This window comes from Dasypus novemcinctus, chromosome 4 (genome assembly GCF_030445035.2).
Source record: "Dasypus novemcinctus isolate mDasNov1 chromosome 4, mDasNov1.1.hap2, whole genome shotgun sequence".
NCBI classification, from domain to species: domain Eukaryota; kingdom Metazoa; phylum Chordata; class Mammalia; order Cingulata; family Dasypodidae; genus Dasypus; species Dasypus novemcinctus.
The window spans coordinates 66,909,902-66,932,996 of record NC_080676.1 but is presented as its reverse complement, the minus strand read 5'-3'; the positions used below and the strand labels follow the sequence as shown (position 1 = coordinate 66,932,996).

Here is a 23,095-nt window from a genome sequence, read left to right as displayed (position 1 = left end):
TCTTCCACCATAGCATGATGATTATGAATTCTGAAACCTGACAAGAGATGTTCTTCTTACCTTTGTGAGAGGATTCTGATTTTGAGAAATGTCGTGTAGAATTATGCTGGTTTGTAAAATTACTGAAATCCAAATCCTCAGCATCTGTCTTGGTAAGTGATGGCCTGAAGGGAAGCCAGAATTTAAAGAGAGATTCTAAGAAATGTTGACCATGATTCCACATCTGACTGGATCACGTGGTAAAAAAACATTTTCTGTAGAATTATAAAGTCAGAATGCTCTGGAATTCACACTTCAGTTCCTGGCTAGTTGCATGATCTTGGATAAATTATTTAATTTTGCTGTTCCTTTGTTTTGATGCAAGTAACTCAATAAAATCAAATATCTTTTACACACTTAATTGCCCCAGGCATTGTGCTAAAGGGACAGAGAAACAAAGATTAATGAGATATCAGTCCTGCCATCAATAAAAGATTTACTTTGTTTTCATATGTTTTACCAAGAAAAAGAAAGAGGAAGAAAAGAAGGGATAGAAGGGCAGAAAGTACTAAAGAAAATTAAGGAAAGAAGAAAAGAAAGTAGGAAGGAAGGAGGGAAAGAAGAGGAAGGGGACTCTGGTCAACATATGAAATTTCACAGCGAAGTTCTTTTATCCACTAGGTGGCAAAGTAGATCTTTACAGAAGGAAAGGGCAGTAATACAGTTATAGCATGTTATGTCAAAAGCAGACAAAATGGAAAACATGGGAGAATTTTATTACTCTAAACTTTTTATTACTTTAATTACTTTAGATTCATGCAAATGGCCGGCACTGATGGAAGATGATAGACAAAACTTGCAAAATTTCTCATTTTGTTGTTGTTTCTCAAAAGTATACTAAAATTTAGCATTAAGGCTTAATGTGTGGAACCAGAGGAGGTTAAGGAGATTTGTCAAATATATAACCAAGTTGTAGGAAGTTTTGTGTAATTATATATACAATACAGAAGGCATAACTATTCTGAGGTTTAGAAAGTTAAGGTCAGTTTGGTACAATGGGGGGGGGGGGGGGGGAATCTGGCATATAAGAATAGAGGCAAGTGTGTTTAAATTTCTCACCCTATCCTTCCAAAATGAAGTCTCCTTCTCTGTGTATTACGATTCTAGAAGAGGTCAACATGGGGTGTAAACTCACATATATACATCAAGGACTATGCTATGCACTCTATATGGATTATCTCATTTAACTTTCAGGACAAGTCTGTATGTAGCTATTTATTTTAGAGTTAGATTAGGTCAGATGAAGTGAGTGACCTATCCAAGTTCACACAATGTTAAAGTGGCAGAGCAAAAAGCTCAAACTCAACTGGACTCAAAAACCAGTGCTCTTAACTACTATACTATGCTATTTTGGTGTGTATTTTTACTACTAGCAGCACCTACAATCAAGACTACCTATATAAATATATATAAACTTATACATCCAACTTGGTATCTTTTTCCATGCATTTTTATACATGTATAATTAATGTGAGCATAACAAATAATGTAGCATTCTTGTTTTCCTTTTTGAACCATTTATTATAAATTACTGGAAATAAATGAATATAGAGATTTTCTTTTATTATTAAATGACAGTTTTTAATATTTACCTTAAAAAGCAGCATAAGTCTTGGTAGGAAGAGGTGAAGAAAAACAATCAGATTCCAAGATTAAGAAACTCAGAAAACAAGAGTGATATAGAACCAAGGACACAAAGTTGGTAATCAGGGTGGCAGAGGCCTATTCCTACTCTTTTACGGACCTCATTAGGCAATCAAAAACCAGAAAGACAAAAGTCTAGTGAGATTAAAGAAAAAACAAAATTCCATGATTATTGCCTCACCGACTCATACTAAAGGAAAAAGATGCATAAGTTGCAAAATAAAGCAAGCAGGGAACTCTCCAGATGTCCACGTAAGAATAGACAAATCAATCTGGAATGTTCTCAGTTTTCTTGGTGTTAAGTTTTTGATTATGCAGACAATAAATCTTAGCTTAATTGTTTCCAAGGGTCCTACCAAATTATTTTGTTGCAGTGGACACAGTTGTTTTGAAATAAAGGTATTTAAACCAAAGTTAGAAAAATCTCATTAACCAACAGTTTACTTGATAGTTTTTGATATATTAAAATTATCCAATTCCTACTCTTCCCATGAAATGATTACATCTTTAAAATAATAGAGCCAAAGACCCTTTAAATTCAATTCAGAAGTCACTTCTTCAAGACACCCAGACACCCAGACTTGGTTCAGTGTCTCTTTATGCAAGTAGAAAAGTACCCCTGTACTTTTCATCCATAGCATTTAACATAATCATAATAGTTATTTCTGTAATTATTTATTTTGATTGTAAACTTCATGAAAAGTGAAAACAGTTCCTTTCTTATTGACTATTGTTTATCACGGTTTTGAGCATTTATTAGGATGCTCAATAAAGATATGATGAATGAATAAGGACAGATAAATGTATTTCATATTCATAAGAGTGGTATAGGAACTAAATGAGATTAATGAAATCTTTGTTTTTTAAGAGAAAAAGGAAAGTAAAACACCAAGTAGTATTCCCACAATGAAATTGAAAGCTAAAAAAACTGGAACTCAGATTGAAACTTTTTCCAATTACAAAGATTTAGAATTAATTCAGACTGCCAATTAGTTTCTTATTTCCTTAGAAAGAATAGAAAATATTGTAATGGCTGACAAAATTGGATTTTTTTTTTAAGGAGGCACCAGGGATTGAACCCAGGACCTTGTACATGGGAAGTAGGTACTCAATCACTGAGCTATGTCCGTTTCCCACAAAGTTGGATTTTTGACTGTGAATGTTCAAGTTGCATATAAGAATATGTGTCCTACTACTGCACTAAAGTAAACTGAACCAGGACTGATCAGGAAGCTCCATGTTTTTCAATCCTCAAAGCTGCTTCTTTCTCTAAAGATGGCTAACTAAATTTCTACACCATGATTAACCATGAAAGGGGATACCACAGACTCTAAACAGAAAGTATACATTCTGATATTAGTTGTATAAGTTATCTATAAAAGATCACAGGCTTTACTTTTAAAACTATGAGAACATACATTTCACAAAATTCTTATTTATTTTTGTTTTCTCATATACACAACCTCTCTGAAAATATTTAAAGACAAGTATTCCTCAAGTGAAACAGGACTTCGCTTTTACTAGTTATAAGTCTCTTCACAATCTCATCTATAATAACCATTTTAAATATAGAATCATTTGATTACTCACTCTTTCAAATACGACAAAAATTTTAGAGTATCTATTACATTTTGGAAACTTGTTTTCAATTTTAATGAATCTTTTTAAATAGCCATCCCAGACTGTCAAAGTTATTAGTGTTCTACTGTCAAAGTTGTCAGTGTTCTAAAGATAAAGAGCCCAAAGACTTTAAAGACTGCAAAATAATCCTAAAGATTTGAATTCACATCACTAAAAGAAGTATAATAATCTAGACTTATTTACCTACTGAGAACAGAGCAGTTGCTTCTTATTTCATTTGGGTACTGTGAAGATACAAAAAAATTAAACTATGTAGTTCCAAAATCTCCTTCGAAAAATATTTGTCATGTCCTTAACAAACATCTGTAAGAGGAATCATCTTTATATAACTAAGACAGACTATATTTTTGTCCTCAGAACAATTCAAACCTAATGTAATTTTCTGAAGGGCATTTCCTTACCTTCTGAAAACCTGTAAGCTTTAAAATAGAGGAGAGCTTTTTAAAGACACTAAATATATTCACTTTAAGGGAACGGAACTAGTAATAGCTTAAGTGTGGACAATGAGTGGCACACACAAAAAAAGTGTGATTTCTTTGTGATTAATCTGTTTTAAGAATAAATATTAATAAGAATATTAATAATTAAGACCAAACTCAAAGTTTAATAATTCAGGGTTCTCAAAATGTTAGATTTACTGTTACTTTTGTCTTTTTCTATTTAATGTCCTCTTCCTTCCTATTTCCCAATGGTATTTTCTTTTAAAAGCCACAAAAAGCAATTAAAAAAAAAAAAAAGGTTGCTTCCCCAGGAACTTATACATTGACAACTACAGATGAGAACACAGAAGTTGCTCCAAAATTATGACCCAAGATTGAGAGAAGTCAGAAAGTATGTATACCATAGCCACATATATGTGATCTACTTGGATACAGATAGCTAGCCATGACTCAAGTATTTGCCTCTAACTTTGAGACTTAGACAGAAATGAGTCTGAGAATGTATAATGCCATGTGCATGCAAGTGATCATGAACCCCAGTAAAATTTAAAACCTAGAGATTTTACTGAGGTAAATGATTAATCTTCTTCCTCCTTACTGAGGGCATCAATTCAGTGAATCCAGAGATAAGATCTGATCCTAACAAAAAGCACTTATCTTTCCTTATACCCTAGCATCTATGAAATTCCTCATTCTTCTGATTTGACTTATACCACTCAATTTATGATTGGAAACAAAGTTTCAGAATAACCCTGAAATACGTGAAACACCGCACAATTGCTGATTTCAGGATCTCTCTCAGAAGAACAAAGACATCTCAGGCAAATGACATCTCACTCACCCCAAAGGTTAGTTCCTCACTCTCCTTTTCAGATGTCAGCTTACCGTGCTAGTCTGTCATTCTTCAAACGATGAGGTTCATCAATCTCTTTTGACTTTGGGTGTGCTGATTTAGCTGTTTTTGGCTACGGATGGGGGAACACATACCGAAATAGCAAAAAAAGGGAAAAATTAGGCTAAGAACGTACGTAAATCATCCAAACTCTTTGTTAATAATTTCAGATAACTTACATTTAGTTGAGCAATATAAAATAATTTTAAATACAGCCACTCCGAGATAAAAAAAAAAAAATTAGTCACCAAGGTATGCTGGAGGCTGTCACTTCATCCAGATTGGACGGTTAGGCACATATGAACATGCTTACCCACACTGGTGTGCTTGGCTGCTGGTTATTAAAACTGGACATCTGAGAGCTATGAAAATACTACTTGCTCTTACAGTGTTTAAGTATAGTATAATTAAGATATCTCATGATCAGAGGCACTTGTATCTCAGGTGATTTTAAAATGAATGGGATAAGTTTTTCAGCCCTCCAGTAGCTTTTTCCATAGTTAATAACATGATTTTTCATAAAGAAACAACTTTTATAAACCGGGTTCACATATTCAACACAGATATTTTGAATCTTCTAAATGTATTTGAAGAGTTTACTCTAAAAGCAGTATTTTTTCTGTTATAATTTTATTTGTAATTGGAAGTAAAAATACGTACATAAACAAAAAGTAAAAAACCACACATCATACCTTCCACTCAGGGTCATGCTTTCTTTTCTCCAAAGATGATTTCTCCCTTTCCTTGGTCTTTTTGTAAGCTTTCTTCTCCTCAGCCATTAGCAATCGAGCAATTTCCTAAACCAAACCCAGTCAGTATCATTAACTGCAGAGTTGCAAGTAGAAAATTACCAGAATATTGGTTAAACCAAAAAATCAAAGAATGTTGGTTAAACAAATTCATTAATTAACATGAACTCACCTCATCCTGAGCTACTTGAGCCGCTCTCACATCCACTTGAGTAGCCTGTGGTATAACAAATATTAAAAAAAAAAAGATTTAACTGGTTTCCACATGGTCTATTAAAAAAAAAAAATCCTAGATAAAAAGAAACTAACATTTGAAATTAGTTATAATTAACATCCTTGAAGTTGTTAATCAATTGGTATACAACCAGCAAAAGGTCTATTTCTATCAGTTTCTAAAGCAGGTGATTAGAGGATTTTCAGAACTAAATAATGGAGAAAGAAAAATATAGATCTCTGTTTCTAATACTTTCTCAATAAATAAAACGGACTCTCCATATCCTTTGTCTTGATTTTTCTACCCATAAAAGAGCTATCAGTATCTCAGTTCCTGGGGACCATAATGTCTGTAATTTCAAGATTAATCCAATTCACACACAAAAAAATCTACTGATTCAACTGAACTTTGACTTATAATTTGCTCACCAAAAGTTCTTCTTCTTGCAGTTTCCTGGCAATTTCAGCATCATACCATTCCTGATCCTTGTGGGTCACTTGTAATGGAGCAGAGACTGTTTCTTTCATCACCCTTAGCTTCATTCCTAGAAAAAACTCAATGTAATGATACAACTGAGGTTGTTTTCTTAAAAGTTTCAAAATTTAAATTTTTGTTAGTATCTGAAAATGACAATACTTACTCCATTCCATGATTGTTATATCAGTGTGGGGTGCACTTTAAATATTTGTTCCTACTCATGGAAGTGGTGATGCAGATAATCCACATCTTTAAATGAAATTACCCAAACCTGCCTGGTAAAAATTCCTCTCACTTGAATGATTTTTTCAATAGCAGAAAATCATGAAAGGAACTACAAGTGAGGTCTTTGTAAAATAAGAAATGGAAAAGAAATTTTTTAACCCAATGAAATGAAAAAAAAAATTAATGAAAAGAAAGTTAAATTACAATCTGAGTTTCAACTGTCAAGACCTGAGGAGATGAGAGGCGTTCTTTCTTTTTAGTTCAGCTCTGAACACCTTACTTTAGGAAATAGAAATGGCATAATCCTATGAGCTATGTGATGCAGACAGGTGAAGCAATGTGGTTCAAAACCAGAAAAAATGCTCAGGGTACAAAATGACTTTAGAGATGTATTCCTCTGGTGAGAAGGGAGCATGGGCGACTGGGAGGAATTCTGGCTTTTAACTTTGGAATTTTTTTAAGCAGCATATATTCCTTTTATAACTTAATTAAATGGCAAACACTAAAGGTTATTTCAACATTGTGGATTATATTTCCCTCTTTCTACCCTTTTATAAATTAGTTATTCTACAATGTGAATACACTATTTGATATTGAGAAATAATAAACATTTTTAGTGCAGTGCAGATTAGCAATCTGGAATAACAACTTTCAGTAAGTAGATTGCTGACAGGAAAAAAAAAATCTATTCCCCGTTGCCTATTTCTTTATGCTAATGGTTCTCAAGCAAAGCTACCTAGTAGGATCACTTGGGGTGCTTTAAATAAATGGAAAAATATCTGGCCCACCTGGGAACACCACGGCCTTCAGTAATTTTTTTCCCCACAGTTGATTTGTATTTGTAATTCAGTGTGGAATCACTAGTTTGGTGTATAACTATGCACATCAAGACAACTCTTTATTAAAAAGATTTATATCAAAATGCCTCACCATGCTCTATTCATCTGCTTTTAAAAATGAAAAAAAAAAAAAGAAAAGGAAAATACGCCTAGATCCTAGGCAAAAGAAACAAATTTAAGTTAGCATTATGAAACTATCTTTGTAGAGCTTTCAAACTACCTTTGTGATAAATCCACAAATTCATCCTATCAGTCTTTCCCACAAATTAAGACTCATAAACCTTGCTTTCTAAGCTTCAGTCTATTGGAACCTGACTACCCTGAATTCAGAACCCACTTAAAATCACCTCTAGAGCTACTGAAGTTTATGCTGGGCAGGACTGGTTCTGACCTAGATTTCTGAGAGGTTTGGGATAGCAAGAAAACAGTGGCATACTCCCAGGAGTGGATCATACTTAAATGGAATATAAACCTTCTGGAGTTATGATTAGCTTGGTCATCATAAGAAAGGAGTACTTCAGGAGAAATAAAAGAAATTAGATAGGTAAACTAGTATTGGACAAGGTAAGTGAACAAAGAAGGATGTTGTACTAGAATCCTATCTATAGAAAAACGGTACTTCAATGAGTGGTCTAAAGCCTAGTCAAGGACAATGGGAAAAATCATAATTATGCCTAGTTCCTTCAATTGTGCTATCAGTGAAAAAAATGATAATGTGGGATGTGCTCTGATTTCAAGACACCAAACTTTCTCCAATATTATGCCTCCTACCCTATACCATGGAATTAACTGAGAAAATAATTTATTTCAAATTCTACCAAAAAAACCTGGAAGATGTTCAAATTAAATAGTCAAATTAAGGGTCCTAATTGGTTTGACAGGGTGACAAGAAGACTGAGACACTCGGTAGTTAAAAATAAAATGATGACTGCTTTAATTGTCAGAATTTGAGGTTATCTTTCTCACAGTCCCCAAAATTTAGAGGCAAACAGTTTATTTGACCCCTCGAATGATCATGGGAACCTATTAAGTCTCTTAAATAGAAAATCCCCACAGCCTGGGAATACTGGACTTGTGGAATGGCAGGACTGCCCACTCACTGTAGTACCCTCTGTACCAGAGGTGAAAGGAGCACTGGTAAATATTTAAGAAGAAACTGCAGGTGGTACAGTGTAAGGCCATCAATACAGAAAACAGAAAATCCATTAAAAATTATATACATATGAACTTCCAGGAAAGATGGTGGAATAGGAAGCACAGTACTCAGTCCTCCCATCAAAACACTTTTTAAACAAGCAGTAACTTTCTCAAACATCTATTCTGGGGTTGTAGAGGACAGAAGAACAATGTATAGCATCCAGGGAAGAGGGGGAGGAAGAGGTGGTAAAGAATAGTGAGTATCTTGCCAGTGCCCAGCCCCCACTCTTGCAGCAGATCATCATGGATGCACTCCCTGGGTAGCTGCTGCTGTCAAAACAGGAATTAAAGCCACTTCCCCAAGAACTGGGATAGGCATAGATAGCCAAGCACAGATCACAGTTTTTATTAGCGAGATAAGATCACTAGGTCCTGGCTCTGAGCTACTATTGCACCCAGGCAAAGGTGGTGACAGCCATTATTTCAACACTACACAAACGGGGGTGGAGGCAGTGAAGATTTAAAGACACTGTGCCTCCTTAGAGCTGTGGGGAACAGTTTGCAGAAGGGTAGCATATAATGGACAGGTCAGGAAAGTACCACTCAAGTTAAAGAGGCTTTTGGTGTCCCTTCTGATACCCTTCCCTTCCCAGGGTGCTTTGGAGCTGCTCTGCATCCCCTTTGTGGGTCCCTGGCCCTGTTTTTGGCTGGGAAATACTAACTTGGGGAAGTTCTCTTTGGGGTGGCCCTCATGCCAGAATTTGCCCTCCTATGAAAAGCAACTAGACAATGAAAGGAATGTAAAAAAAGAAAAACAAAAAAAACAAACAACTGTAGAGGCCAAATACAATAAACAGAACAGTGTCCCAGAGAAGGAACAGGGGATAGGAAGCTTTCTACTGAAGGTGAAACAATTACATAAAAAGTGTAGTCTTAAAAATTGTACTGTATATTGAAGGCAAGAATCAGATGAAGAGCCGAAAAAATCTAATTACTTCAACACAGGCAATTCGAAAGGTCTAGGATAAACTGAACCAAGCATCAAAAGAGAGCCTTAAAATAAAGCCAATCATCAATAAAGCCCTAGGCAAGGGAGAGAAACTGACCTGCAGAGTAAACTCATCAAGATAATCATATGGTAGACAACTACAAAAAATTACAAGTTATAGATAATCAGATGCCTAGACAGAAGCAAAAACTTACAAGCCAAACTAAGAAAGAGGAAGATATGGTACAATAAGGGAAGAAATTAAAACTTCAAAGGAGATACAGAATTTGGAACAATTAATCGAGAATGTTCAATCAAATCTCCTAAATTAATTCAAGGAGATAAAGGAAATGATGATGCTGTGGGAGCATAAAGAATTTGAGAGTAAAAATAAACCTAGGGAAGTGGATTTGGCCCAGTGGATAGGGTGTCCATCTACCACATGGGAGGTCCGCGGTTCAAACCGCGGGCCTCCTTGACCCATGTGGAGCTGGCCATGCAATGCGCTGATGCACGCAAGGAGTGCTGTGCCATGCAGGGGTTTCCCCACATAGGGGAGCCCCATGTGCAAAGAGTGTACCTCGTAAGGAGAGCCGCCCAGTGAGAAAGAATTTCAGCCTGCCCAAGAACGATGCCGCACACACAGAGAGTTGACGTAGCAAGATGACGCAACAAAAAGAAACACAGATTCCTGTGCTGCTGACAACAACAGAAGTAGACAAAAAGAACACGCAGCAAATGGACATGGAGAACAGACAACTGGGGAGGTGGGAAGGGGAGAGAAATAAATAAAATAAATCTTAAAAAAAATAAAAAAATAAATATAAAAGAAATTATGCAGATAAAAGGCACAACAGAAGAGATCAAAATACACTAGAGACACAAGAGCAAATGTGAATAGACAGAAGAAAAAATCAGTGAACTAGAAGACAAGACATTTGAAAACTTACAAACAGAAGAATAGATAAAGAAAAGAGTGGAACAAATTGAGCAATGCCTCAGGAATTTGAATGAGAACACAAAATGCACCAATCTATGCATCATGGGTGCCCCAGAAGAAGACAAGGGGAAAGGGGGAGAAAGAATATTTGAGGAAATAATGGTCAGAAACTTCCAAACTCTTATGAAAGATATAAATATGCATATTCAAGGGGCACAACATACATCAAATAGAATAAGTCCTAATAGACCTTCTTAGAGACACATTCTGATCACAACGTCAGATGCCAAAGATTAAGAGCGAATTCTGAAAGCAGCAAGAGAAAAGTGATTTGTCACATACAAGGGGTCCTTTCTCATGAGTGCCATATTTCTCATGAGGAACCACAGACGCAAGAAGGCAGTGGTATGATATATTTAAATACTGAAAGAGAAAAATTGCCAGTTAAAATTCTTAAGCTGGCAAAACTGACTTTCAAATAAGGGAGAGTTTAAAATATTCACAGAAATATGTAAATTGAGAGTACTTAAACAAAAGATTTATCCTACAAGAAACACTAAAGAGAGTTCTGCAAGTTGAAAGGAAAATACAGGAGAGTGGAGTTGGGAGTAGAGTGAAGGAATGGTATTTTTCAGTACAGGTAACTGAAAGATTAAAAAGAGAGATTTAAAAAGATGTGACATAGAAAAACCAAAGGATAAAATGGCTGAATGTCAACAAATTGAACTCCCCGACCAAAAGACAAAGAATGGAAAAAAAAATGATGCAAATATACACTATCTGCAAGAGATTTATCTTAGACCCAAAGACACAAATAGATTGAAAATGAAAGGATGGAAAAAGATATTCCATGCAATGACTAACCAAAAAAGACCTGGGGTAAGTATATGAATATCACACCAAAAAGACTTTAAATGCAAAACTGTTAAAAGAGACTTAGGACACTATATATGAATAAAATAGGCAATCCAGTTAAAAAAATAACAATCATAAATATTTATGCACCTAATCATGGTGCCCCAAAATGCATGAGGCAAACACTGGCAAAACTGAAGGGAGAAATAGGCGCCTCACAATAATACATGGAGACTTCATTATCCCATTCTTATCAACAGAGAGAACATCTTGGTAGAGGATCAAAAAGGAAACAGAGAACTTGAATAATATCACAAATTAACTAGACCTAAAAGACATACAGAACACTGCACCCCAGAAGAGGAGAATACACATTCTTCTCAAGTGTGTATGGATCATCATCTAGGATAGACCATATGCTAGGGCACAAAATGAGTCTCAATACATTTTAAAAGACTGAAATTATACAAAGCACTTTCTCTGAGCATATTGGAATGGGATATAAATCAGCAACAGGTGCAGAACTGGAATATTCACAAATATATGGAAGTTAGTAACATAACCAGTGGGTTCTAGAAGAAATTACAAGAGAAATCGGTTAATACCTTGAGAGGCATGAGAACGAGAACACAACATATCAAAACTTAGCGGATGCAGAGAACACAGGGCTTAGGGGGAAATTTATAGCCCTAAACACATTTTTAAAAAAAAGAAAGAACTAAAATTAAGACCTCACTGTACACCTAAAGGAACTAGAAACAGCAAACATCCCAAAGCAAGCAGAAGGAAACAACAAAGTTTAGAGAAGAAATAAATGAAATTAAGAATTAAAAAAAACAATGGAGCAAGAACCAGCAAGATGGCAGCGGAGTAAGGAGCTCCTAGAGTCAGGTCCTGCTACAGGGCAGTTAGTAAACACCCAGAGCTCTCTGGAGCTAGGTGAAGCACCTGTCTGGGGGCTCCAGGAGGCCAAAAGAGCATCCTGCAACATCCTTGAAGGAATGGAAGGAGGAGACTGCCCATCCACAGAGAAGACTCGTAAGTAGAGCGCTCCATGCCCTGAAGGCCGGTGCCGATCCTCCACAGAGGCACAAGCCGCCTTGGGAGCTGTTCCGCGGCTGAAAGTGAAAGCGCCACTTCCCAAAAATGGGGGAGGAAGACATGGTTGGGCACCAACTCCAGCTACTGATGAATAAAATTCAGTGGGCTAAAGTATAATCCTGAGAACAGTTAAAGTTTGGTCTGTCCAAGTCAGAAAGAGGCCAGGAGCTGCCCTCTTAACTCTGCTCCTGGCACGAGGGGAAGCGGAATGGACTGAAAATCACAGTGCTGGTGGGGACTGGTTTCTTTCCATTGAGGTCAGATTGCAGGTCTAGCCTAAGACCCGGTGCCACCTCCGACAGGGAAGAAGCTGCAGGGACCTGTGCCAGCCTCTCCTGGAAATTGCCAAGCTGCAGAGGCTGGTGATTGTCCTACCCTGGTGGTGCCAGCCACCCCAGGAGCTGTTCTGTGACTGGAATTGGAAGCTCCATTTCCCAGAAACGGGAGGAGGAGACGGCTGGCTGCCGATTTCGGCTACTGATTGGTAGACTTGGATGGCTAAGGAATAACCTTGGAAACAGCTGGGGTGTGGATTTGTCCAAGCTGGAAAGGAGCTGGTGGCTGCCAGAGAAGACTCAGAAGTAGAGGGCTCCATGCCATAGTGGCCGGTGCACATCCTCCACTGGAGGGACAAGCCACTTCGGAAGTTATTCCCTGGAGGGAATTGAAAGCTCCATTTCCCAAAAACAGGGGAGGAACACGGTTGGGCACTAACTCAAGTACTGAAGAGTAAATTCAGTGGGCTAAAGTATAATCCTGAGAACACCTAAAGTTTGAGCCTGTCCAAGTCAGAAGGGGGCCAACAGCCACCCTCTTAACTCCGCACCTGGCACGAGGGCAAGCGAAGTGGACTGAGAATCACAGTGCTGGTGGGGACCAGCTTCTTTCCATCCAGGTCAGACTGCAGCTCTAGCCTATGTCCCAGTGCCACCTCCAGCAGGGAGGAAGCTACAGGGACCTATACTAGTCTCTCTAGGAAATTACCAGCCAAGCTGCGGAGGTATGCTTGAAACTGAAAGAGAAAACTGCACCCAGAATAAATACTCTAGTAATTCAGATTACGGCCCAGTTAAAGAAACAAGATAAGCCTCCAGATGACAGAAAGGAGTTGAGACAACTAATCATAGATGTTCAAACAAATCTCCTTAATAAATTTGATGAGATGGCTAAAGAGATTAAGGATACTAAGACGACACTGGATGAGCACAAAGAATTTGAAAGCATACATAGAAAAATAGCAGATCTTATGGGAATGAAAGGTGCAAAAAATGAAATTAAAAAAAAACACTGGCATCATGTAATAGATTTGAAGAGGTATAAAAAAGGACTGGTGAGCTTGAAGAAATGGCCTTTGAAAGTGAACATACAAAAGAAGAGATGAAGAAAAGCATGGAAAAAATTGAACAAGGTCTCAGGGAAATGTCAGCAAAAGGCATGCAAACATACGTGTCATGGGTATTCCAGAAGGAGAAGAGAAGGGAAAAAGAGCAAAAGGAGTATTTGAAGAAATAATGGTAGAAAATTTCCCAACCCTATTGAAGGACATAGATATCCATGTTCAAGAAGCACAATGTACTCCCATCCGTAAAAATCCAAATAGACCAACTCTGAGACACATACTCATCAGAATGTCAAATGCCAAAAGACAAAGAGAGAATTCTGAGAACAGCAAGAGAAAAGCAATGCATAACATATAAGGGACATCCAATAAGATTAAGTGCTGATTTCTCACCAGAAACCATGTAGGCAAGAAGACAGTGGTTTGATACATTTAAGATACTGCAAGAGAAAAACTTCCAGCCAAGAATCTTTATATCCAGGACGACTGTCTTTCAAAAATGAGGGCAAGATTAGAATATCCACAGATAAACAGAACCTGAGAGAATTCCAAGCAAGAGATGAGATTTTCAGGAAATACTAAGGGCGTGCTAGAGCGTGAAAAGAAGAAAGGAGAGACAGGACTGGAAGAGAGTCTAGAAATGAATAAAAGTAGAAGTGTCAAAAAGATGGTGAAAATAAAATGTGAAAGAAAACACCAATGATGTAAAGTACTTGTTTTCAGAAAACTGCAACTCAATTTTAAAAGAAATTTAAAAAGGTCTAAATAACTGGAAGAACATTTCATGTTCATGGATTGGAAGACTAAATATTAAGATGTTAATTCCACTCAAATCAATATACAGATTCAATGCAATACGGATAAAATTTCCATCAGCATTTAAAAAAATTGAAAACACAAGCAACAAATTTATTTGGAAGGGTAAGGGGGCCTGAATAGGCAGAAACATGTAAAAAGGAAAAGTGAACCCTCATCTCCAGACTTTTAATCATATTACCTAGCTATAGTGGTAAGAACAGTATGGTACTGGCCTAAAGACACATAGACCAATGGAATGAAATTTATGGTTCAGAAACAGACCCTCACAGGTATGGCCAAGTGATTTTTGACTAGCCTGTCAAACCCACACAGCTCAGGCACAATAATCCATTCAACAAACGGTGCTGAAAGAATTGGATATCCATAGCCAAAAGAAGGAAAGAGGGCCCCTATCTCATACCTTATCCAAAAATTAACTCAAAATGGATCAAAAACCTAAAAATAAAAGCAAGAACTATAAAACTTCTAGAAGAAATTGTAGGAAAATATTTTCAAGACCTGGTGGTAGGTGGTGGATTCTTAAAGAAAATAAGAGGAGGACTGAGATGAATTACTGACATTTAATATATGTATAAGTTTAATGATCTTTACTGTAAAAGTGTGGAAATGTATAGAGTGGGTGGTAACACATAGTGAGTAACAGCTAGTTTATAAATGGGGATGTGACTGAAAATGGTAGTCTAGGTATATAAATGCCAACTCAAAGAATGCTAGAGAATAATCTAGGAACTGAATAGCACAGTAAACTAAGAGGTGGATGAGCATTGTGGTACAGATGCAAGAGTTTCTTTTGTGAGCTAGAGCAAATGTATATCACTACTGCAGGGTGCTGGGAATGTGGAGAAGCATGGGAAGAATATAGCTACAGTGACCTATGGACTGTGGTTACTAGTAATAATATAACCTTCTTACATCTATGCGAAAGATGAACTGTGTTGATACTGATGCAGTATGGAAAATGTGAGCCAAATGTACATTATTTTTTTTAATTAATTCTATTTTTTAATTATTTTTTTAAAGTTAATAGATCACACAAAATGTTACATTAAAAAACATGAGGTTCCCATATACCCCACACCCCAACCCCCGACCCCAATCATTTTTTTAATTATATTTTTTTGAGGACACATAGATCACAAAAAATGTTACATTAAAAAATATAAAATAATAATGGGGGGGGCGGGGCAAGATGGCATCTGAGTAAGTACACTGTCGTAATCTCCCTTACAAATGACCGGCTGTGTAATGATGGAGTCCTACCAGAGCAGGGTGCTTCAAGAACATGCAGGGTGGGAGGTGTCTGGACATCGATCTGGAGAGAGTGCAGCAGAATTGGTGTTTGCTAAAGGTAGAACAGCAGGTTTCTAACACTGAACATGGAAGCCGTGGGAAGGTAAATCCCTCCCCGTCAGGGCTAAGAGCCAAGGTATTCACTAAGAACTGCCGGTTGTGGGGCAGAGTTTCCAAGGGCCATGTCCTCCAAACGTGTGAAACTCAAGCCTGTGTCTCCTGAAACCCCATAGCCCACTCTAAATACTCCGAGTCCATGTTCTCCTGCGCCTGTTTCCCAAGCCCAGCACTCCTGGAAATCTGGCATTGCCCTACCCCTCCAGACATGGACTAACACCGGAAGTCAGAGCATACAGGCGGGAGGTGCAGAGGGGCCAAGGAGTGCAGGTTCAATTTTCTGGTCCACCCCCCCCAATTCTATGGAGTTTGGAGGAGATATTAGCTGACTTGGGGAGAGCATAGGAATAGAGAAGAGGCAAATCTGGTGAGAGAGCCTGATTTACCTAAATGCCCTGGGATAGGAAACTTTGTGAAAAGGTGAAGTCAGAAAATTAGCCAAGCCCCTTGTAGCACATCTAAGGGAGAGGGACAGTAGGACAGGCATCCAATAGCATATTTAGGGTTCCTGGCAAGGTGTGGGTACTCTCTTAAGAAATTGAGTCATTATTTTCTCAGTTGAGTTGGTGCACCAGGGACCCATTTGAATTTCCTACAGGAGTCCTCATGTTGCCTTCCTGCTGCCTTGGGAGAGAAGGAAGTGAGGAAGGAAGAAAGACAGAAGGTCAGACTCCTAAGAAGTTTACTCAGTTGCAAAGAGGATTCTTGGTTTGAGTCCTTGTCTGGTCTTCTTTGTTGGTCTGTTTTCTTGTTTTTTTCTTCCTTTTTATACACCGCCCCCACCTCCCTTTTTTTTTTTTCTTTTTCTTTTCTCTGCCCTCTCTGTGCTTTTTTTTTGCCTTCTCTCATTCTTTCTCCTTTATTCTTTTTTTATATTAGTGCTGCAGGCAACATTTCCTCATTGTTATGTTTCCTCATCCTCAATTTTCTCTTTTCTGTGTGTACTGATTTTGGCTACCAACGCTATCCCCTTTCCTTTACATCATTCTCTCCTCCATCATTTATTGTTTCTCTTACATTCCACCTCTATCTGTTTAGCCCTCAATATTTCTGACTTTTTATCTCTAATATCTCTAATTTGTTTTCTATCACTTATTCACTCTTCTTGTTATTGTCCTCTCTTTTTCCCTCTCTCCTGATCACACTGACTTTTAATTCATAGTATATTCCTCCCCATATTCATTATAATATCTCATTACAGGTACTCCACTTTTTTTCTGGTTTTAATATACACGGCTTCTATGAGTTCTATATCCATTCTCCTAGATCTCACAGGATTCTTCTACTAACACACACTATCAATATTACTATTACATTTTTCTTTTCTTACCCCTTTTATTTTCTCGGGACCTAATATTTTCCTTTGAGAGAACTTAGCCAGCAACAAGGAAATAGAATAAGAAGAAAAAAGCGGCAAAAAGAAGACTTAACATGCACACAAAAACAACAACTAATTAAACCCCAAGGCAAGAATAAGAAAATAATCAACAGAATAAACCCAACAAGATAAAATGATGACCAGACAGCAACAAAAAACTACAGACCATACCAATAATCAGGAAAACATGGCCCAATCCAAAGAACAAAATAAAAACCAGGAAGAGAAGTGGAATTTTGAACAAGTGATTAAAGCTCTCAATATATGTATTATGGACCAAATTAATGAAGTGAAGGAAGAGATTAAGCATATTAAGAAAACACTTGGAAAGCATACAGAAGAAACTGTGATTATGCAAAAAAGATCACGGATATGATGGGTATCAATAGCACAATCCAAGAAATAAAAAATACACTCTCAGCAAATAAGAGCAGGTTTGAAGAGGCAGAAGAATGAATTAGTGTTGTGGAAGACAGTACATCTGAAATCAGATAGTAGAATTAATTGATAAAAAGACAGAAAAAATCCAGTAGGGTCTTAGGGACCTGAATGAAAATGCAAAACGCACAAACGTACGCATTAAAGGCATCCCAGAAGGAGAAGAGAAGGGAAAGGGGACAGAAGGAGAGTTGGAGGAAATAATGGCTGAAAAGTTCCCAAACCTATTGAGGGAGATGCATGTACATGTTCAGGAAGCACAACGCACCCCAAACAGCATAAATCCCAACAGGCCTACCCCAAGACATATACTTGTCAAATTATCCAATGCACAAGATAAAGAGAAAATACTAAAAGCAGCAAGAGAAAAGAGAACCATCACATACAAGGGAGGCTCCATAAGATTAAGTGCTGATCTCTCATCTGAAACCATGGGGGCAAGAAGGCAGTGGTATGACATAGTCAAGGTACTAAAAGAAAAGAATTCCAACCAAGAATACTCTATCTAGCAGAGATAGCATTAAAAAATGATGGAGAGTTCAAAATATTCACGGATAAACAGAAGCGAAGAGAGTATGCCAACAAGAAACCTGCCCTTCAAGAAATACTGAAGGGAGTTCTGCAGGAAGAAAGAAACAAACAGGAGAGACAAAGTTGGAGGAGAGTGTAAGAACAATTAAAGCTACAAAAAGAAAAAAAAAACAACTAAACAACATATGACAAACATAAATCCAAAGAAAATATGGCTAATATAAGTAATTCTTCGAAAGTAATAACACTAAATGTCAATGGATTAAACTCATCTGTTAAGAGACACAGATTGGAAGAGTGGATAAGGAAATATGACCCATCTATATGTTGTCTACAAGAAACTCATCTTAGACCCAGGGATTCAAGGTGGTTGAAAGTGAATGGCTGGAAAACAATCTTACAAGCAAACAATAACCAAAAAAAGGGAGGAGTAACTATATTAATATCAGACAATTAGACTTTAAATGCAAAACAACTGTGAGAGACAAAGATGAACACTACATATTAGTGAAAGGGATAATCTTTCAAAAAGAAAGAACAATCATAAACATTTATGCTCCTAAAAAGGGTGCCTCCAAACACATGAGGCAAACACTGGAAAAACTAAGTGAAAGAATAGATGCCTCTACAATAATAGTGGGGGACTTTAATACACCACTATAAACTTTAGACAGAACATCTCAAAAGAGAATCAATAAAGAAATGAACACTTTGAACAATGTAGTAGAGAAGCTAGACCTAAAAGACATACAGAACACTACACCCAAATATAGCAGGATATATATTTTTCTCAAGTGCACATGGATCATTCTCCAAGACAGACTATTCTCCAAGATAGACCATAGCTAGGCCACAAAGAAAGTCTCAATGAATTCAGAAAGATTAAAATCATACAAAATAATTTCTATGACCACAGTGGAATGAAGCTGGAAATCTGCACAGGCCAGAGGCCCAGATTTGGCAATAAGATATGGAATTTAACAGCGCACTCTTAGAAAAACAGTGGTTTAAAGAGGAGGAAATCTATAAAGAAATTAACCTTTCAAGGTTAATCAAAATGATAACACAATATATCCAAACTTATAGGATACAGCAAAAGCAGTAATGAGGGGGAAATTTATAGCCATAAATTCATACATCAAAAAAAAGAAGACCTAAAATTGAAGAACTAACTGCATGCTTGGAGGAATTAGTAAAACAACATAAAAGTAACCCCAAAAGAAGAAAGAAATTACAAAGAAAAGAACAGAACTAAATGAAATAGAAAATAAGAAAGCAGTTGAAAAGATGAACAAAACCAAGAGCTGGTTCTTTGAGAAGATCAATAAAATTGACAAACCCTTAGCTAGACTAACAAAGAAAAAAAGAGAGAAGATGCAAATACACAAAATAAGTGAGAAAGGAAATATCACCACTAACCCCTCAGAAATAAAGACTATCATAAGAGGGTACTTTGAAAAACTATATTCCAACAAGGACAATTTAGAAGAAATGGACATTTTCCTAGAACCACATAAGCAGCCTCTATTGATGAAAGAAGAAATTGACGATCTCAACAGACCAATCACAAGTAAAGAGAATCAGTCATTAAAAACCTCCCAACTAAGAAGAGCCCTGGACCAGAGGGATTCACAGGTAAATTCTATGAAACATTCCGGAAAGAACTAAAGCCAATCTTGTTGAAACTCTTCCAAAAACTGAAACAGAAGGAACAGTGCCTAACTTATTCTATGAGGCCAACATTACCCTATTACCAAAGCCAAACAAAGACACCACAAGAAAGGAAAATTACAGACCAATTTCTCTAACGAACCTAGATGCGAAAATCCTCAACAAAATACTTGTTAATCGTATTCAACAACTCATTAAACAAATTATACACCCTAACCAAACGGGATTCATTCCTGGTATGCAAGAATGGTTCAACATAAGAAAATCAATGTAACACACCATATGAACAGATTGAAAGAAAAAAATCACATGATCATATCTATAGATGCTGAAAAAGCATTTGACAAAATACAGCACCCTTTCTTGATAAAAACACTGCAAAAGATCAGAATATAAGGAAATTTTCTGAACATGATAAAGGGTATATATGAAAAACCCACAGCCAACATCATTTACAATGGTGAAATCCTAAAATCTTTCCCTCTAAGATCAGGAACAAAACAAGGATGCCCACTATCACCCCTTCTATTTAACACTGTCTTAGAAGTACTTGCTCGAGCACTGAGGCAAGAAACAGATATAAAAGTCACCAAATTGCAAAGAAAGAAGTCAAAATTTCATTATCCATGGATGACATGATCCTATACATAGAAAATCCTGAGATGTCTACAAGAAAGCTTCTAGAACTCATAAATGAGTTCAGTATAGTCTCAGGTAATAAGATCAATAAGCAAAAATCAGTAGCTTTTCTGTACACCAATAACAAGCAATCTGAAGAGGGAATCAAGAAACAAATACCATTTACAACAGTAAATTAAAAAATCAAATAACTAGGAATAAAGTTAACTAAAGATGTAAAAAACTTATACACAGAAAACTACACAACACTGTTCAAGGAAATCAAAGAAGACCTAAATAAATGGAAAAATATTCCCAGTTGATGGATGGGAAGACTAAATATTATTAAGATGTCTATCCTACCAAAACTGATCTACACATTGAATGCAATCCCAATAAAAATCAACACAGCATTCTTTAATGAAATAGAAAAACTAGCTATGAAATTTATTTGGAAAGGAGAGAGGCCACGAATAGCCAAAGACATACTGAAAAAGAAAAATGAAATTTGAGGAATCACACTACCTGACTTCAAAAAATACTACAAAGCTACAGTAATGAAAACAGCATGGTATTGGCACAAGGATAGACACACTGACCAATGGAACCGAAATGAGAGTTCTGATATAGGTCCTCTTATATACAGCCATATGGTATTCGACAAGGCCACCAAACCCTCTCAACTGGGAGAGAATGGCCTCTTCAACAAATGGTGCTTGGAGAACTGGATAGCCATATGCAAAAGAATGAAAGAGGATTACCAACTCACACTTTATGCAAAAATCAACTCAAGATGGATCAAAGATCTAAATATAAGGGCTAAGACCATAAAGACTTTGGAAGGCAATGTTGGAAATCATCTACAGGATCTTGTAATAAGAAATGGATTCATGAACTTCACAACCAAAGCATGAGCAGCAAAAGAACAAATGGGTAAATGGGACTTCCTCAAAATTAAAGTCTTCTGCACCTCAAAGGAGTTTGTTGAGAAAGTGTAAAGAGAACCTACACAATGGGAGAAAATATTTGGAAACCATATATCTGATAGGAGACTTATATTCTGCATATATAAAGAACTCCTATGTCTTGACAATAAAAGGACAAACAACCCATTTAAAAAAATGGGAAAAAGACTGAAACAGAAGCTTCTCCAAAGAAGAAATATAAATGGCTAAAAAACCACATGAAAAAATGCTCCAAATCTCTAGCTATTAGGGAAATGCAAATCAAAACTTCAATGAGATACCATCTTACTCCCATAAGATTGGCAGCTATTAAAGAAACAGAAGACTACGAGTGTTGGAGTGGAGGAATGGGAATACTCATCCATTGCTGATGGGAATGCAGAAGGATCCAGCCATTCTGGAGGACAGTTTGGTGGTTTCTCAAAAAACTAGCTATAGATTTGCCATATGACCCAGCAATTCCACAGCTGGGTATATACCCAGTAGAACTGAAAACAAGGACACAAACCAATATATGCACACCAATGTTCATAGCAGCATTGTTCACTATTGCCAATGTGGTACATACAGACAATAGAATACTACTCAGCTTTAAGAATGAATACACTACAAACACATCTGATAACATGGATGAATCTTGAGAACCTTGTTGAGTGAAGCAACCCAGGCATTGAAGGACAAATACTATATGACCTCAATGATATGAAATAAGTAAACCAAGCTGCCTCAGAGAGCTAGGGACCGGATGATAGGCTTAAAGGAATTTGGGGGGTAGAGGAAGGTTGTGAGCTGACACCTACCTGGGTGAAATCTATGATAAGCTGGAGGTAAGTATTTGTACAGGAAAGGGATAAAATGGGAGCATAGGGATACCTTTGGGTGGGGCTTTGTGGGCTTCAGAGGGGGTAGGGATGGGAGGATGGGTAATATGGCCTAAGAAATTGGGGGGAAGGTGGTGGAACATATGAACATAGGAGATTGTCAAGTACATGGTTGAGAGTATAATGTTGAGAAAACTTCTTCAAAATATAAGGAAGGCTACCTGTTCAAGATGCTTAAAGGGGAGAATCTGACACAGGACAGGCTTCTAGGGGGTGTGTGAGTACTCATTTTATCATAGTGAGTTATATCATTGGATGGAGACCCATACAATGAGAGTGAAGATATACCCACATCCTGGGGAGGACTAATGTTCTCAAATAGATGGAACTGTATCTCTTGAGAGAAATGGTGGATTCCAATGATTAGGGCAGTCAAGCATGTCAAGCCTTCAATATTGTTGCAAGTATCTCTGAACATGGCCCTTAAAGCAATGACATGATTGTCACTGTGGGCCCTGAGGGGAGGGCGAAAGAGGTATTGAATAGGTATAATCATTATAACTGTGGGGCAATGAAAGTGTTCCAGAAGATTATGAAAGGATGGATATAGGACATGTTAAATTACACCAAAAATGTATAGGGGCCTATAGGCTAAAATGTAAATCATAACGTAAAACATAAGATAACTAAAAATTTAGAAAATTGTATGGTCTAAAATATAAACCACAATGTAAACCCAAGAGTAACCTTGTTTGAAAGATATTATCTCAATATCTGTACATCAGTTGCAGTAAATATAGTACGAACATGTAAAAAGATTATTGCTGGGGAAGGGACAAAGTGTCTGATGTTGAATATTTGGGAATATTGTATATATGAATTACTGTGGTCTCAAACTTTTGTGAAGACAAGCTTAATATTTAGGAA

The 23,095-nt window shown here is 36.9% G+C and overlaps 1 protein-coding gene across 3 annotated transcripts in view; it reads right to left on the bottom strand.

Annotated features, from left to right (window-relative positions):
• Positions 1 to 23,095, bottom strand: part of CCDC50 (coiled-coil domain containing 50) — an 83,063-nt gene that overhangs the window by 7,412 nt on the left and 52,556 nt on the right. For 2 of the 3 annotated variants that reach the window (XM_004460844.4, XM_004460841.5), the window contains 5 exons: positions 6,048 to 6,163; positions 5,578 to 5,622; positions 5,349 to 5,453; positions 4,650 to 4,729; positions 61 to 164 (listed from right to left, as the gene is read on the bottom strand). In XM_004460844.4, coding sequence (XP_004460901.1) covers positions 61 to 164; positions 4,650 to 4,729; positions 5,349 to 5,453; positions 5,578 to 5,622; positions 6,048 to 6,163 — 450 coding nt within the window. Of the gene's footprint in view, positions 1 to 60; positions 165 to 3,507; positions 3,549 to 4,649; positions 4,730 to 5,348; positions 5,454 to 5,577; positions 5,623 to 6,047; positions 6,164 to 23,095 lie in introns of those variants that run through there. The other variant, XM_058295540.2, reaches the window with a different exon arrangement.